Source organism: Monodelphis domestica, chromosome 2, assembly GCF_027887165.1.
Source record: "Monodelphis domestica isolate mMonDom1 chromosome 2, mMonDom1.pri, whole genome shotgun sequence".
NCBI classification, from domain to species: Eukaryota; Metazoa; Chordata; class Mammalia; order Didelphimorphia; family Didelphidae; genus Monodelphis; species Monodelphis domestica.
Genome location: NC_077228.1, coordinates 267,307,832 through 267,324,179, shown reverse-complemented (window position 1 = coordinate 267,324,179; position 16,348 = coordinate 267,307,832). Strand labels below are relative to the sequence as shown.

The window sequence follows — 16,348 nt, the reverse complement described above, 5'->3', positions numbered from 1 at the left end:
TCTTGATCCATATACAAGTTCCTTAGGAAATAAGTAAGATGATTTGGCACACCCACCTTTTTAAGGACTCGCCACATTTTGTTGTAATCCACACAGTCAAAGGCAGTAGTAGTCAGTGAAGGAGAAATACATGTTTTTCTGCCATAATCTTGCTGGTTTTCAGAGAGGCAATTTAATTTCAAGTTCCTTTGCCTCTCTGAACACCAGTCTGCTCTTCTGTTAAGTCTTGACCTTGCTTATAGAATCTTAAGCATAACCTTGCTGGCATGTGAAATGAGTGCAATTGTTTGGTAATCTGAACATTCTTTTACATTGTCCTTTAGGATTGAGACATAAACTCATCTCTTCCAATCCAGTCACTAGCACTCTACCCACCGAGCCACTGAGCTGCAGATATTCATGAAAGAGAAGCATAAATGGTGAGTTCTCTGATTTGCAGGTAGCACTGGGCTGATTGTAATAAGCCTTGAACCACTATTGAGTTTCCTCAGTGAAATCCATTAACACTCCAAGAAGTGGAGATTAGACACTGTACGTAGCTGGGCAAAAATTAAACAGTAGGAAGAGATCAGGCTAAAATGCCTTTGGGAAATTAGTCTGATATAGTTGTTCTAATACAAATTTAGACATCACATCTTTATTAATGAAAAAATGTTAAGCATTTATTATGTATCAGAGATTTTGGTATGATGATTTTTGCCTAAAATACTTTTTTTCATTTCTAGTTATATTAATTTTGTTAATGAAAAATCATTTTATATCATATAATCACAATTGTTTATTCAATCTTTTGAGATTGCTCCTACCTCTTTGTTTCATTATAAATTGTCTCTAAATCATAGATCTGAAAAGCATCTCTTTCTATTCTTCTCTAGCCGGGTTTTTTTTTTTTTAATGTGTCCATTTTATTAAGGTCACCTATCCACCTAGAGCTCATTTTGATTTATGGAATCTTATTGATCTAAGTGAAATTTCTGCCAACTTGCTTCTCAAATATGCCAGCAGCTCTTGTCAGATAGGAAGTTCTTTCCTCTGTAGTTTATATTTTGGGGTTTATTGAACAGTGGGTTACTGTGTTTACCACTGGATCTTACTTACCTAGTCTGTTCCTCTGGCATAATTTTATGTTTTTTTAAATAGCATGAAAGAATCTTGATGATCTCTGATAGATGATATAATTAAAGTCTCATATTGCTAAGATTTCCTTTATTCTTATCTTTTCTTGTTTTTCCTTTGAGATTAATGATAATTATTCCAAGTACATTTTGTAAAGATTTTTTTCTAGTTCTATGAAGTAACTCTTTGGTGGGTTGATTGGCAAGTCGTTAAGACTAAATTTCCAGGAAAGCTAGGTGGTTCAGGAGGTTGAGAGCTTGCTTTGGGGTCCCATTCTCTCAAGACCAGTCCATGTGAGTCCATAGGTACACTTCTCACTCCTTTAGTCAGAAGGTAAACACTTCACCCCTTTGGATCATGGGGAACATACTCACATAGGTGTGCTTCATTGGCTTTATAGAGATAGGACTTCAGAGGTCACTTAACTTAGTCTCTTATCTGATGCAGGAATTTAGTTGTACAGTCCTTTCTTCACGTCCCACTCTTCATGACTCCATTTGGGGTTTTCTTGGCAAAGATACTGGAGTGGTTTGTCATTTTCTTCTCCAGCTCATTTTGCAGATGAGGAAACTGAGGCAAATAGGGTTAAGTGATTTTCCCAGGGCCACACAACTAGGAAGTGTCAGGCCAGATTTGGATTTATAGTTCGTTTTTTGGTTGGATCTAAAAATTGATAGCATAACTCTTGGCCCCAGTTCCCAATATTGTTGACATATCCCTCACAGAAGTCTGTGATATACTTTGACACAAATATATAGAGAGTCCAGAGGAAAACGGAGTCACACTTAGAGAGGATATATAACAAAGTCACCTAGCTACCCCTTTTTCTGTTTATTATTAATAGAACTCAGCATGAGTTTCGTTAGATATAGGCAAGATGGGGGCAGGTAGATGGCTCAGAGCACAGAGCCAGGTCTGGAGTTGGGAGAACCTGAGTTCAAGTGTGGTTTCAGATACTTCTAGTTTTGTGACCCTGGGCAAGTCATTTAACCCCAGTTGTCTAGCTCTTACCACCCTTCTGCCTTAGAACTACAACTAGCATTAATTCTGAAATAGAAGGTAAGGTTTTACTACTAACAATAATACACAGAAAGGCAGATGATTTCGGTGTGCTTCTTTTATTTCCTACTACTTTACTGATATAAAGGTTAGGCTTCCCCTGATACCTTAACCACATGAAGACACCTCTATTGAACCAATCAATCAAAAGCTTTAGACTGAGGATGAAAAGTCCTTATCATTTTAGAAGTCCTTAAATGTCATTGGATGAAATGGATTTTCATAGGAAGTATATTTGAATTGATTGAAAAGACTAGGTCAGACCTTTGTGGGGTTTATATAAATTTAGAAAGCTAATTTTGAATTGGGCATCTGAGACTCTGGTAGCTTAATGGTGGAAACTGACCCCAGCAGAGGAATCAATAGGAAGGGAAGAAAATTCTCATTGAATTCTGGTTGTTCAAAGTAAACTACCATGTTGCTACAAACAGAAATAATTTTACCTTCTCTTGGCCTGCACTTAGTCCCTCAATTTTTTTTCATTGCCACAGCTAGCATTTCTACCACTATATTAGATAAAAGTGGCAATAATGCCTGTGAGAAATTGAGGGGTACTTTCAGTGACCCCCAGCTTCTCTCTAAAACAAAGGACCATGTTGTTAGCAATAATATTCTTTCATTGTATGGCTGTGAGTCATGGAATATCACCATGGTAGTGGAGGTTTCTGCGTCAGTGAAGAGTATGGAAGTTCCTTCGGAGGGATACTGAGTGGAAGACACAACAGTAAGCTGTATGGCACTTCTGGCATGCAAGAAGTCATGACAAGGAATGAAGAGGGCATGATAATTAGACACTAGCTTCCAGGGTTGATTGCCTTCCTCCCTACTTCTGCCCTTCAGATTCAAGAACAATTTGATCCTGTGGGCAAATGGAAGTTGATTTTTTCAGAGTCAGAATCCCCAATGGCCATGGAACACGAGTCAAATAGCATTTATTGGGCATTTATATGCAGCATTACACCAGACACTGGACTTAGCACTGAGGATACAAAGGGGGAAAAAAGCCATCCATTACTCTCAAGGAGTCCAATGGAGGAGACAAAATGAAAACAACTGTGTACCAACAAGATACATAGGGAATAAATTGGAGATAATCAAAAGATGGAAGGCACCAGCATTAATGAAGATTAGGAAAGGCTTTTTTAGAAGTCAGATTTTAGCTGGGACTTGAAGGAATCCAGGAAAACTAGGAGAAAAGGTGAGGAAGGAAAGAATTCAAGGAATGGGGGAACACCAATGCAAATGCCTGAGTCAGGAGATGGCATGCTTTATGGAAGGAATGGCAAAGGTCAGTTTTACTGGATCACAGAGTACTTGATGGGGACTAAAGCATAAGACAACTGGAAAGGTAGGAAGGAATCAGGTTATGAACCGAGGATTTTATATTCCATCCTGGAGGTAATGGGGAGCCACTGAAATTGACTGAATAGAGAGATGACATGGTTAGGCTCACACTTTGGGACAATCAATTTGAAAGCTAAGTGAAGGATAGATTGAGGAGAGACTTGAGTCAGGAAAACCAGTCTTTGAGCTAATTAGGTCTTCTAGTATTAGAGGACATTAGTATTCCAGGTCCAATTCCTGGTTGGGTTTTGTGGAAAGAGAAAAAGAAAAAGTACAAGGGCCACATTCCATGTTGGGTCACCAGGAACCAGTTCCAGGAATCAGGGAACCTAGCCAAAAATTGGGCCTAGCCCTTGGCATTTAATAAAGAACTGACATGTTAACAGTACACAGACTACTGACTTATAGGAGGAGGAAAGAACACTATATGTATTTAGCACCAAATCCTTATCTAGAAAGAGCCACAGGAAAAGAGTAAACAGAAGAAAATATCAAACTTAATGAAGAAATATTATGCATTCGATGAAGCCAATAATCTTCTCAAAAAGAAGAGAGTAACTTTATAATAAATATAAGAAAAACTTGTGTTTTGACTACAAGGATTTCAAGAGTAGTAAGAAAAAATGAAATGAGACAAGAGGAGAAATTATGACTAGAAATTGTGTTTATGTAGGGAAATTATATTTTATTATGTAGTCCAATTTTTCAGTAGTCTAATTATAAGGTGATGAGGGCTTAAACTAGGATGATGGCAATGTCAGAGGAGAGAATTATTACAAAGATATAAATAGCAGACCTCAACAACTGGTTGAATATAGCAGGTGCAGGAGTCAAGGATGGCTGAGCCTGAGTAACTAGGAAGATGGTGCTGCTGTTGACAGTAATAGAAAAGATAAAAAGAAGGGAGAGAGAGAATGAGTTCAGTTTCAACATGTTGAATTTAAGATGTCTGGGATATATAGTTCAAGATGTCCAAAGGCAGTTAGAGATAGGAGACTGCTGGCATCAGAATCATCAATCAATCAATAATTGAATTAATTAGATAACCACGTAAAATAGTATAGAGGAAGAAAAGAAGCAAATCTATAACAAAGCCTTGGGGGACCCCCGTTTTTAGCAGACATGACCTGGAGAAAGATCTAACAAAAGAGTCAGAGAAGGAGCAATCAGATAGGTAAGAGGAAAATCAGAAGAGAACAAGTTTCTGAAGAAGCAAGGGAGAGACAGGAGACAATATGTGCCAGGACAGTCAGGCCACCACCACTGAGAGTAGCTAGGTGGTGTGCAGGAACAATGACCTTGGAGTCAAAAAGACCTAATTTCAAATATTACCTCAAACTCTTACTAGCTGTGTGAACCTTGTCAAGCCACTTAACCTCCATATGCACCAGTTTCCTCAGCTATAAAATGGGGATCATAATAGCACCTACCTCACAGGGTTGTTGCTGGGATCAAATAATATTTGTATTATGCATGGTGCCTAGTACATAGAAGGAGAAGGTGCTTAATAAATATTTTTTTCTTCCTTCATGACCACCTTGATCATTAGCTCCCCATAGGCCCTAATATCTTTAAGCTCAAGAGGTTTCCAAATAGTAGTGCTCCCCCCACCACTAGACCTAATTCCAGTCCAACTCCCATAGCTGCCATTGAGGAAAGAAATCATGATGGAGAAGGGATCCACCTTCCTTATCACCACCAGCAACAATTGCTGACCAATTGCCACCAACAGGAAGATAAAGACTTAGAAATGGGAGTTCACACTCCACCCACCACCAGTCTAGATGAAGTGGCAAAGCATCTTGAGAGACTTGGGAGGCAGCATATGTCAGGCAAGTCAAAGCCCTACTAAGCTCTAACTACCTCCTCCCCTCAGGCTCCAAAGGAGGCAGCTCAGGATCCTAGACACAAGATCCTTCAGTTTCATATAATCAAAATTATTCATTTTACACCCTATCGTGCTTTCTGTCCCTTTTTTTGGTCATCAGTTCTTCCCTTTTCCATAGATGTGACAGGTTGACTATTCCATGCTCATCTAATTTACTAATCATAGTATCCATTATGTCTAAATCATGTTTCTCTTTTTATATTATCTTGGTATAGGGTGTGAGATATTGGTCTACACCCAGTCTCTGCCATACCCTTTTCCATTTTTCTCAGTAATACAAGATTCTTAAAAGTAGCAATATTTCCTGCCCAGTGCCCCCAGCCTTATCCTGGGAAACAACCCCTGTGCAGACCCAGGAAAAAACTTCTTGCCATCAAAATCCTAGGCACTCTCAAATGGTTCAATATCAAAAGCTGATATGGCTTTAATAATGGGAATTGCTTTAAATTGCTTTGAAGAATGATCAGCTAGTCATTCCCCAATTGACAAATGGCCAAAGGATACAAATAATCAGTTTTCATATGAAGAAATTAAAGCTATCAATAATTATTTGAAAAAATGTTCTAAATCCCTCTTTATTAGAGAAATATAAATTAAAACAACTCTGAGTGTGAGTGACCACTGTAATAATTAAAAATAATAATATTTCTTCTTCTCAGATATATATTTTTATAAGTTTATTGGAAGGGTAGGCAATGTTCCTATAATTAACCTGACTGTGTGGAGCATAGCCTGCCAGTCTCTTCCTCATTCCCCCTCACCTCCTGCTCTGTCTCTTCTTCTCATGGTTCTCTCCTTGGTCTTCTAGTCGGTCTCCCCTGGTTCTGCCCCAAACCTTAACTTTTATTGAATACAGAACGTACACCTACGCAGGCACAACTGTGGTATGTCAGGAATGTTTGATAGACAGGTAAAGTTACTCAGGAAGGGGAGGGGATGAGCTTCCTTGACACATCACCTCATACCTGTCAGATTGGCCAATATGACAGAAAAGAAAAATGATAAATGTTGGAAGGGATGTGGCAAAATTGGGATACTAATGCATTGTTGGAAGAGTTGTGATTTCTGATGGGCAATTTAGAACTATACCCAAAGGACGATAAAAGAATGCATATGCTTTGCTTCATTAATGCCACTACTAGGTCTGTATCCCAAAGAGTTAAAAAAATGGGGAAGGAACCTGCTTATACAAAAATATTTATAGCAGTTCTTTTTGTGGTGGCAAATTGGAACTTGAAGGGATGTCCATCAGTTGGGGAATGGCCAAACAAACTGTGGTATATGATGGTGATAGAACATGTGTGCTATAAGGAATGATGAAGAGAATGATTTTAGAAAGAGCCAGAAAGACCTACATGAACTGATACAGAGGGAAATAAGTAGAACAAGGAAAACATTGTTTAGAGTAACAGCAATATTGTGGAAGGCTTAGTTACTACCAGCAATACAATGATCCAGGACAATTCTGAAGGACTTATAACAAAGAATGCTATCCATCTCCAGAGAAAAAACTGTTGGAGTGGGAAGGAAGAGCAAAGCATGCAATTTTTCACTTTAGTTTATTTGTTTTTTTTTTAATATAATTATTCTCTTATAAAAATTATCAATATGGAAATATGTTTTGCATATGATAATACATGTATAGCCCACATCAAATTTCTTGCCAGTTCCAGGAGTGGAGATGGAAGGGAAGGAGGGAGACAATTTAGACCATATAATTTTGGAAAACTTATGTAAACATTAATTACATGTAATTGGTAAAATAAAATATATTTTTAATTTTTTTTATTTTTAATGGTCATTAAAAAAATACTTCCATATTGATAATTGTTGTAAGAACAAACTCATATGTAACCAAAACCCCAAAAATAAAACAAAAAATACACTGATATGAAAGATAATTCCAACAGTTCTTTCTCTGGAGGTGGAGAAGATTCCCCATCATTTCTTTCAGGATTGTCCCAGATCATTGCGTTACTGAGAGTAGACATTTAACTGAGTTAAAATATTTTTTAATTTAAAAAATTATCATCTACTTTGTGTCTGTACCCTAAAGACATAGGATCTTACCATGTGACTTGCAATTGAAACTTTCCATATTCCATGTACTCCGGGACAGCAGAGTGTCTTACTTCTCTATTTGAATCTCCAGAGTTTAACATAGAACTTTACACACAGTAAATGCTTAATACATGCTTTATGTATTCATTCAGAGAAAAAGAACCTAGAGAGATGAGAAAATATAGAGGATAGAGATTGATCAATAGTGTCAAAGGCTACAGAGAGATCAAGGAAGATGAGAACTGAGAAAAGACCACAGGATTTGACTGACATCATTAGTAACTTTGAAGAGAGTAGTTTCATTGAGAAATGAAATTGGAAGCCAGATTGCAGAAGACAAGAAAAATTTTCCCAAGGAGTTTAACACAAAATAGAGGAAAAGATACAGGATCATGGGAATGGATAGAAAAAATGAAGTAAGAAAACTAGAGCTGACAGTTACTGATATCAGACTGAAATCTGGAGACATGTGGGGAAGTGACTCAGATCCTGAAGCACAGACAAGGACTAGAGCAGGAGGAGAACAAAAGATGTTGAGTCTGGAAACTGTCAGATTATTAAAAACTTTTTGCTTGAAGAGCAAAGAAAGTGGGGAGAACTGGCTCTCTCCTTTCCCCTGGTACATCCTCTATGCAGGAACCAAGGTTACAAACACATACACATATACATACATGTACCCATTCTTTCCATGATTTATGGGCATGAGTAGTTTGGGAATTTCTTCTTGTTATCTCCCAAGAACAGGAAAGACAAGTAGGGGTAGCTGGGTAGGATATAGAGGAGACAGCTGGAAGCAAATGGCAACAGTCCTACAGGGACCCTTCCCTTCTGGCTGTGTTCAATAAACTATGTGGGTACAACATATTGAAAATTCGAATCCTGAAAGTGAAAGAGTTTTGTTAATAGAAAGGAGAGTCCAGATGCAGGGTGCAGCTGGAGTTAGGAAGACACTGAATTCAAATCCAGCCTCAGACTCTTAGTAACTTTGTGACCCTGGTAGGGCACTTAACTTTACTGTCAAAGAATCAATACTAAGTATTCATTGCAAGGCAGAAGAGTGGTCAGAGCTAGGCAATTGAGGTTAGGTGATATGTCCAGGCTTTAATCGCTAGGAAGTGTCTGAGGTCAAATTTGAACCCTGGACTCAGTTTCCTTATCTATAAAATGGGGATAATAGCATCTATGTCACAATAATGTAAGGATATAATGAGATCACAATTAAAGTGCTTTGCAAACTTTAAAGTGCTGTATTATTAATTACAAATTTTATACTTTAAAATAAATTTTAAGCAATGTTTTTCATCATTCTCTTGCTAAGTTCTGAACATGGACAATATGGGTTTAAACTCTTCAGAGCTATCTATTTGAGTGTATGATATATGCCTACTCAATTGGGGAACAGCCCAGGCATTTGTGGAGTGAGGACCCTGGTGTTCACAGGAAATACTACAACCTACCAATTGTCAAAGAGGAACTGACGGGGCTCCTAGGCTGAAAGCTTGAGAGTGCTTTCTGGTGGACAACTTAGATATTACATTTTTTCTCTAGATAATATGTTGCCACACAGTCATGTTATTAAGGAAAGCATCTCTGGTGATTTGGGCAGCTGCCACTACTGCTGTACCCCAAATGTCACATGCATCTCACGGTGAAATCTCTGAAGAAATGAAACTGAGAAATATATAAAGAATAAAAGTAATGGCTCATGGTGGTTATAATCAGAACTCATGAAGAATTACACAGAAGCAGTAGCATAAAGGACGCTACCTCAAAAGTGTATGGATTGGCAGGAAAACATTATACACAGTAATAGCAATATTGCGAAATGGTCAAATGTGATGGACTTAGCTCCTCTCAGCAATACAATGATCCAGGACAATTCTGAGAGACTTATGACAAAGAATGCTATCCACCTCCAGAGAAAGAACTGTTGGAGTAGAAATGTGGATGAAAACATAGGATTTATCCCTTGTTTATTTAGGTATGGGTTTGGGGGTTTGGGTTTTATGAGATTATTCACTTATAAAAATGAAAAATATGGAAATAGATTTTGTGTGGTAATACATATATAACCCAGATTGAATTGCTTGTTAGTTTGGGGGGAGGTGGGGAGGGAAGAAAGGAGGGAGATAATATGGATCATATAACTTCAGAAATTTTATGTGGAAATTTGTTATTTTAAAAAATTATAATCTTTAAAAAGTATATGGGTTGGGGCAGCTGAATGGCTCAGTGGACTGGGAGCAAGGCTTGGAGATGAGAGGTCCTAAGTTAAAATCTGACCTCAGACACTTCCTAGCTTTGTGACTCTGGGAAAGTCCCATAACCCCAGTTGCCCAACCCTTACCATTCTTCTGCCTTGGAACCAATGCTCAGTATCAGTTCTAAAACAGAAGATAAGAGTTGGTTGTTGTTGTTTTTTTTAATAGAAAAAATGTTGATCCTCTTTCATTGGCATTGCCTCAATGTCTCAAAATCTAGAGGAAAATTTATAGTGTGTGGGATGAACTCTTTGTCATATGAGAGGACATGAGCAACAATTACTCAAGTTGGACAGGCATGGGTGGGTTGTGATCTTTGTTGTTGGAGAGAATATCCATATCAGAGTAGTTCTAGACTCACCAAAGTCCTGAAGTTGAGAGAGACATTCAGAAATAAGTTGGCAAGAAGTATGCTATATTTTAGAGTAGAAAAATCCTGAATTTGGAGTCTTTCAGTCAACAAGAATTTATTAAACACCTACTGTTTGCCAGGCACTGTGCTTAGCATTGAGGGTACAAAAAAGGTTAAAAAAAAAACAGTCCCTGATTTCAAGAAGCTCACAATCTATTGGGAGAGACAAAATAACTATGCACAAACAAGTATATCTATCTATCTATCTATCTAATATATATCTATATCTGTATATATCTATATATATCTAGATGACTAATTTATCCAGAATACTAATTATATACATATAACTAGTATTCTGGATAAATTAGGGGCTATCTCAGAGAGAAGGCACTAAAACTAAGGAGGACTGAGAAAGATTTCTTGCAGAAGGTGGAATTTTAGCTGAGAATTGAAGGAAGTTAGAAGATACAGATGAAGAGGGAGAGAATTCCAGGCATGGAAGAAAGCAAATGAAAATGATGAGTCAGGAGACTGAATGCTATGGTGAGGAAGCAAAAGAAGGCTAACGTGGTTGGGTCAAGGAGTATATGGTAGAAAATAGAGTATACGAACACTGGAAAAGTAAGAAAGAAGTTATGAATGGCTTTAAAAGTCAAACAGGATTTCTTTTTTGATCCTAGAAGTAAGGGACAGTGTCAGATCTCAATCTATATCACAAAGTGGTAATCATCAAAACAATATGTTACTGGCTAAGAAATAGAGTGAAATAAATTAGATACACGATACACAGTAGTAAATGACCATAATAATCTAATGTATAATAAACCCAAAGATCCAAGAAATCACCATTTGACAAAAATTGCTGGGAAACCTGGAAAGCAGATGAACAAAAACTAGGTGTGGACCAACAGCTCACACCATCTACTGAGATAAGGTCAAAATGGGGAAATGATATAAAGGATGACATCATAAGCAAATTAGGAGAAAAGAGAATATTTTACCTTACCGGTTAATGAACAAGAGAAGAATTTATGACCAAACAAGAGATAGAGAGCATTAGGGGATATAAAATGGATAATTTTGATCATATCAAATTAAAAAGTCTTTGCACAAACAAAACCAATTCTACAGAGATTAAAAGAGAAGCAGGAAACTAGGAAAAGATTTTACAGCAAATCTTTTCTGATACAGGCCTCATTTCTCAAATATATAGAGGAAAGAGTAAAATGTTTAAGAATACAACTCATTCCTCAACTGATAAGTGGTCAAAGGATATGAACAGGCAATTTTCAGAAGAAATCAAAGCTATCTATAGTCATATAAAAGAAGCTCAGTTATTATTTATTTATTTATTTTTGAGAACTTAACCTTCTGTCTTAGACTCAATACTGTCATTGGTTTCAAGCCAAGTGTTAAGGGCTAGGCAATGGGGGTTAAAAAGACCTGACTTGAACCCATAATGTCCTATCTTCAGGCCTGGCTCTCAATCCACTGAGCCACCTAGCTGCCCCTTCTAAATCACTATTGATTAAAGAAATGTAGACTAAAATGACTCTGAGATAACATCTCATACCAATCAGATTGGATAATATTACAGAAAAAGAAAATTGACATGTTGGAGAGAATATGGAAAAATAGGGACATTGTTGCACTGTTGATGGAATTGTGAACAGAACCAACCACTCTGGAGAGTAATTTGGAAGTATGCCCAAAGGGCTACAAAATGCATATGTTATGACCCAGAAATACAATTACTAGATCTGTTTCCCAAAGAGAACAAAGAAAAAAGAAAAAGTCCTAAACAAAAATATTTATAGCAGCTCTTTTTGCTATGGCAAAGAATTGAAATTAAGGGGATACCAATCAGCTGGGAAAGTCTGAACAAGATGTAGTATATAATCATGGTGGAATATTATTGTGTTATAAGAAATGATGAACAAGATGTTTTTAGAAAAACCTGGGAAGACTTACTGATGCAAAGTGAAATGAATAGAACCAGGAAAATATTGTACACAGTAACAGCAATATTGTATGATGATCAACTGTAAATAACTTATTCTCAGCAATACAATGATCTGAAACAATTCTGAAAAACTTATGAAAAATGCTATCTATCTCCAGAGAAAGAACTGATAGAGTCTGCATGAAGATTGAAGTGTACTTAAAAAAAACCCTTTCATTATTATTTTGGGGTTTTTTAATCTGCATTTTCTTTGACAACATGCCTAATATGGAAATGTTTTATACAATTGTCATGCAGAATCTGTATCAAATTGCTTGCCTTCTCAAGGAGGAAAGGAGGGAGAGAATTTGGAACTCAAATAAAAAAAAGCAAGTGTTAAAAATTTTGTTTCCATATCATTGAGAAAAAATAAAAAAAAAGAATGTAATAAAAGTTAATAGGGAGCCACTAGAATTGATTGAATAGTAAGGTAAGGCAGTCAGACTTGCACTTCAAGAAGATCAATTTGACTGAGTCTGGAGAGATGAGGCAGGGAATCCAGCAGGTTATTTCAGTAGTCCAGTTATGAGGTGATAAGGACCTAAACCAGGGTGGTGACTGTGTCAGAGGAAAGATGGTGGCATATATGAGATGTTACCAAGGTATAAATGACAAGATGTGACAACTGTTTGGACATGAGGGTGAGAAAGGTGGGGGGGGGGGGGAGAGTAATTGAGGATGACCCTTGTGTTTCAAATCTAGGTGAATGAGAGTGTGGTGGTACCCTGGACAGTAAAAGGAAAGTTTGGAAGGAAGGAGGGGGAAAGATATGAGTTCAGTTTTGGACATGTTAAGTTTAAGAAATATACAGGTTCAAGAGATTCAATAGACAGTTGGAGATGCAAGACTGGCAACCAGAGCTGAATAAATAAGACTTTAGAATCATTGGCATATACATGATCATTAAATCCTGGTTCTGCAAGCACTCTTCATATGACTGCAGACAAATCTCTAATCTTCTTGGAGCCTCAGTTTCCCTGTGTGTAAAATGGAATTGGACTAGGTGGTCTATAATCAAACAGTATTTACCAAGTACCTACTACGTGCTAGGCACAATCAATTCTAAAAGCTTATCATAAGGCGAGATGATCTCTAGGGTCCCATTTGGCTTTAAACCAGATGATAGAGGTTCATAGGGTGTCACCATGGTGAGCTCTGAGGCTTACTGATGGGAGGCTGTGCTGTGCAGGGCTGGGTATTAGAGGCATGAAGTTTTTCACATAGTCTCTTCCTTGAATTGAGACCCTGAACCTACGTGGTTCAGTCAGCTAACATTTATACGGTGCCTAGTATGTGCACAGTGCGAGGGCCACGTGGGGATGCAGGGACTGCAAGCCACGTTGTAACCCTAAAGGGGCTGTGTGCACGGCAATGGGAGCTCAGGACTATGAGCAGGGTGGACCCAAAAAGCCCAGGATCTCAGTTAGGAAAAGTGTCATTTCTTCCCCCATCCAGCTGTACAACTATGCAGAACATCATCTATCTCAGGATTGAATTGTTGACTCTTCCCCCCACCCCTTCCAGGTTTCGGCCTAGGGTGATAGTAGGCGCTGGTCTAAGGTGCTCCCGGTTGCCAAGGAAATGACGTCAGCACATGATGATGTAACTACGGGAAGATTCGCAGGTCCTGGATTGGTTATCAGGAGGCCGACTAGGTGAGCAACTTTGCCGAGTGGGATTAGGGGGGAGGGGAGGAGCTGGAGGTGTCAACAGTCATCCTCTATATCCCTTCTAGGAATGTGATCAAGAGGAAAGTCCTTAGCAGCTCTTGTTGCGTGGGGAAGGCCAGCATCCCCAGCTCTCTCCCAAGCAGTATTGCCTTGACTTTTCCTGCGACTTTTGGCCCTTCCGACACGCCATTGCTCCGATTGGCTACTGTCATCGTAAAGAATTCTGGGACTTGTAGTTCCAAGCTGTCCGAGGCTGGATCGGGAGGTGGAAGCCTGCTTATTTCAGAGAAGCAGGACTTAATACAAACTAGAGAGTTTGAGGAAAAGATTCCTATGGCCCAGAAGGAGGAATAAGACGCATTCTGAATTCATTCATGAATCTTTCTGATTATCTTTTTAGGTGCGGACCTGAGACCGTACCCGTAAAGGGTACCTCTCAATCTCCCAACCTGGAATCCTCGCCCAAGATGGAGAGGACTAGCCAGGACTCAGTGAAGATGTCCCCTGAAGGTTCGATAGGAGAGAAGGACATCCCCTCACACCAGGAAGCTCAGCAGGGGCTTGAAAACACCAAGGAAGAATATGGGGTAGTAAGACCCAGGAGTCAGGATTCTGGAGCCCTGACTGCTGAAGCCCTTGGTGTTGGAGCAGATCCAGATGCACAGATTCCTCAAACAGAGGATCTTCAAGAGTTTGACAGAGCTCCTGCTGGGATGAGAGGAGATCCTTTGGAGCCTTGCCGATCCACCAGTGAGATGTCAGAGCCTCACCAGTCCCCTATCCTCTGGCATTGCCCTGATGGGAGCTTTGTCAAGAGGATCATGGTCCAGGGCCAAGGCTTGGACAAACCCAAGGGGGGCTCCCAATGCCAGGTTCTAGTATCTGGGCTTCCCCCTGGAGTGGGTCTGCCAGAAGGCTGGACAGAACTAACTATGGGTTCAGGGCCATGGAGAGACAGTCCCTGGGGGGAGATATTGGAGAAATGCCTGGAAACCATGTGTTCAGGTGAACAGGCAGAGCTCATGCTTCCAGGTGGAGCTGAGCCCCCTGCCTTGATCACCCTGGCTTCCTTCACCCTGGGCAAGGACTCTTGGGAGTTGTCAGTCAGGGAGAAAGAAGAGCTAGCCTCAGAGGAGCGAGTTAGGGGCACAGAATTATTCAGAGCTGGGAACCCTGAGGCAGCTGCTAGGTGCTATGGTCGAGCTCTACGGCTGCTGCTGACTCTTCCACCACCTGGCCCTCCAGAAAGAATCATTCTTCATGCCAATCTAGCTGCCTGCCAGCTTCAGCTAGGGCAGCCTACCTTAGCAGCTCAGAGCTGTGACCGGGTACTAGAACGAGACCCAAGACATGTGAAGGCACTATACCGAAGGGGAGTGGCTCGGGCTGCCTTTGGGGAATTGGATGGAGCTGCTGCTGACCTACGGAGAGTCCTAGAATTGGAACCAGGAAACCGAGCTGCCAGAGAGGAATTGGGGAGGGTGGTGATCAGGGGGAGAGAACAGGATGCAGGGCTGGCTCGGGGTCTTCGAAAGATGTTTAGTTAATTAAAAAAACAAAACTTAAAAGAGAGAACAGAAATGATGTGAATTGTGATCTGTGCTGTTAGGGAGAAGGCTTTGGAGTCACATGAGTTTAGAGGAGAAAAGGCCTATTGGCTTTCACTTCATATCCCATTCTTCTATTTTCTGGCCTGGGAAAGTACCCTTGGACCCTTCAGCTTCCATTCCTTTCCTTCATTTATATTTTTGGCCTTATTTTCCTTCACAATTTTGAGCTTGTGGTTAACCAACTCAACTATTTACTACTACTTTCTACTTGAACCATTGCCATTCCTGATTTGCCACTCTCCTAGTCCTGGGTTCATTTTATTATCTGACAATCATCATTGTCTACTTTTAGTCACATGTTGAATATTGAGAATTGAGCCTATTGCAAACTATATTATTCAATCTGCTCTTTACTGAACCCAGCTCTACTGCAATCCTTTATTTTCTCTTGATTGTTCATCATAATTCTTATAGTGGCTATTTCACTATTTCTTGGGCTCCCTATCCTAGACCAGCAGAAATATGACCATGTGACAGACCTGCTTAAAATATTTTTATTTACTCTATATTATATTGTCCCTAAGAAAAAGTATAAACGCCTCAACCTGGCATTTAATCCTTCAACAATCTGGCTTCACTCACATTCCTAGACATGTTTTACATTTTTTGTTATTCTCTTTGAACTGTATATTTCAACAAAACTAGCCTATTAGCTGGTTTGTGAACTTAACATGCAATCTCTTGCCTCTGTCCCTTTAAACAGGTTTTTATAATTGGAATTTATAATTGGAATATGTTTCCCATTTATCTCTTAGAATATCTAAACATATAAGGATCAGTTTAGGTGCCTTATCCTACCCAAAGCTTTTGTATATTCTCTTTAGTTGTTAGTCTTCTCTCCCTCCTTAAATTATACTTTATTTATCTGTGGACATGGAGTAAAGCCCCCCAGAAAGTAGCCTACATTTTTTGTTTTATTTCCTGTGTGTATCCATAGATCCTTGCACATACTAAAGAGAATCTGTAATCTCATTGATTTGGT

The 16,348-nt window shown here is 39.1% G+C and overlaps 1 protein-coding gene across 2 annotated transcripts; it reads left to right on the top strand.

Moving 5' to 3' along the window:
* Positions 1-286: 286 nt before the first annotated feature.
* On the top strand, positions 287-15,337 carry FKBPL (FKBP prolyl isomerase like). 2 transcript variants are annotated; one of them, XM_007483601.3, is made up of 3 exons: positions 287-419; positions 13,611-13,741; positions 14,157-15,337. In XM_007483601.3, the coding sequence occupies exons 2-3, from the start codon at positions 13,668-13,670 to the stop codon at positions 15,301-15,303; spliced, it is 1,221 nt and encodes a 406-aa protein (XP_007483663.2). In that variant the 5' UTR covers positions 287-419; positions 13,611-13,667; the 3' UTR covers positions 15,304-15,337. The 2 variants fall into 2 exon arrangements, with proteins under 2 accessions (XP_007483663.2, XP_056673912.1); XM_056817934.1 differs by lacking the exon at positions 287-419 and having other exon boundaries at positions 13,610-13,741; positions 13,822-15,337.
* Positions 15,338-16,348: the final 1,011 nt, after the last annotated feature.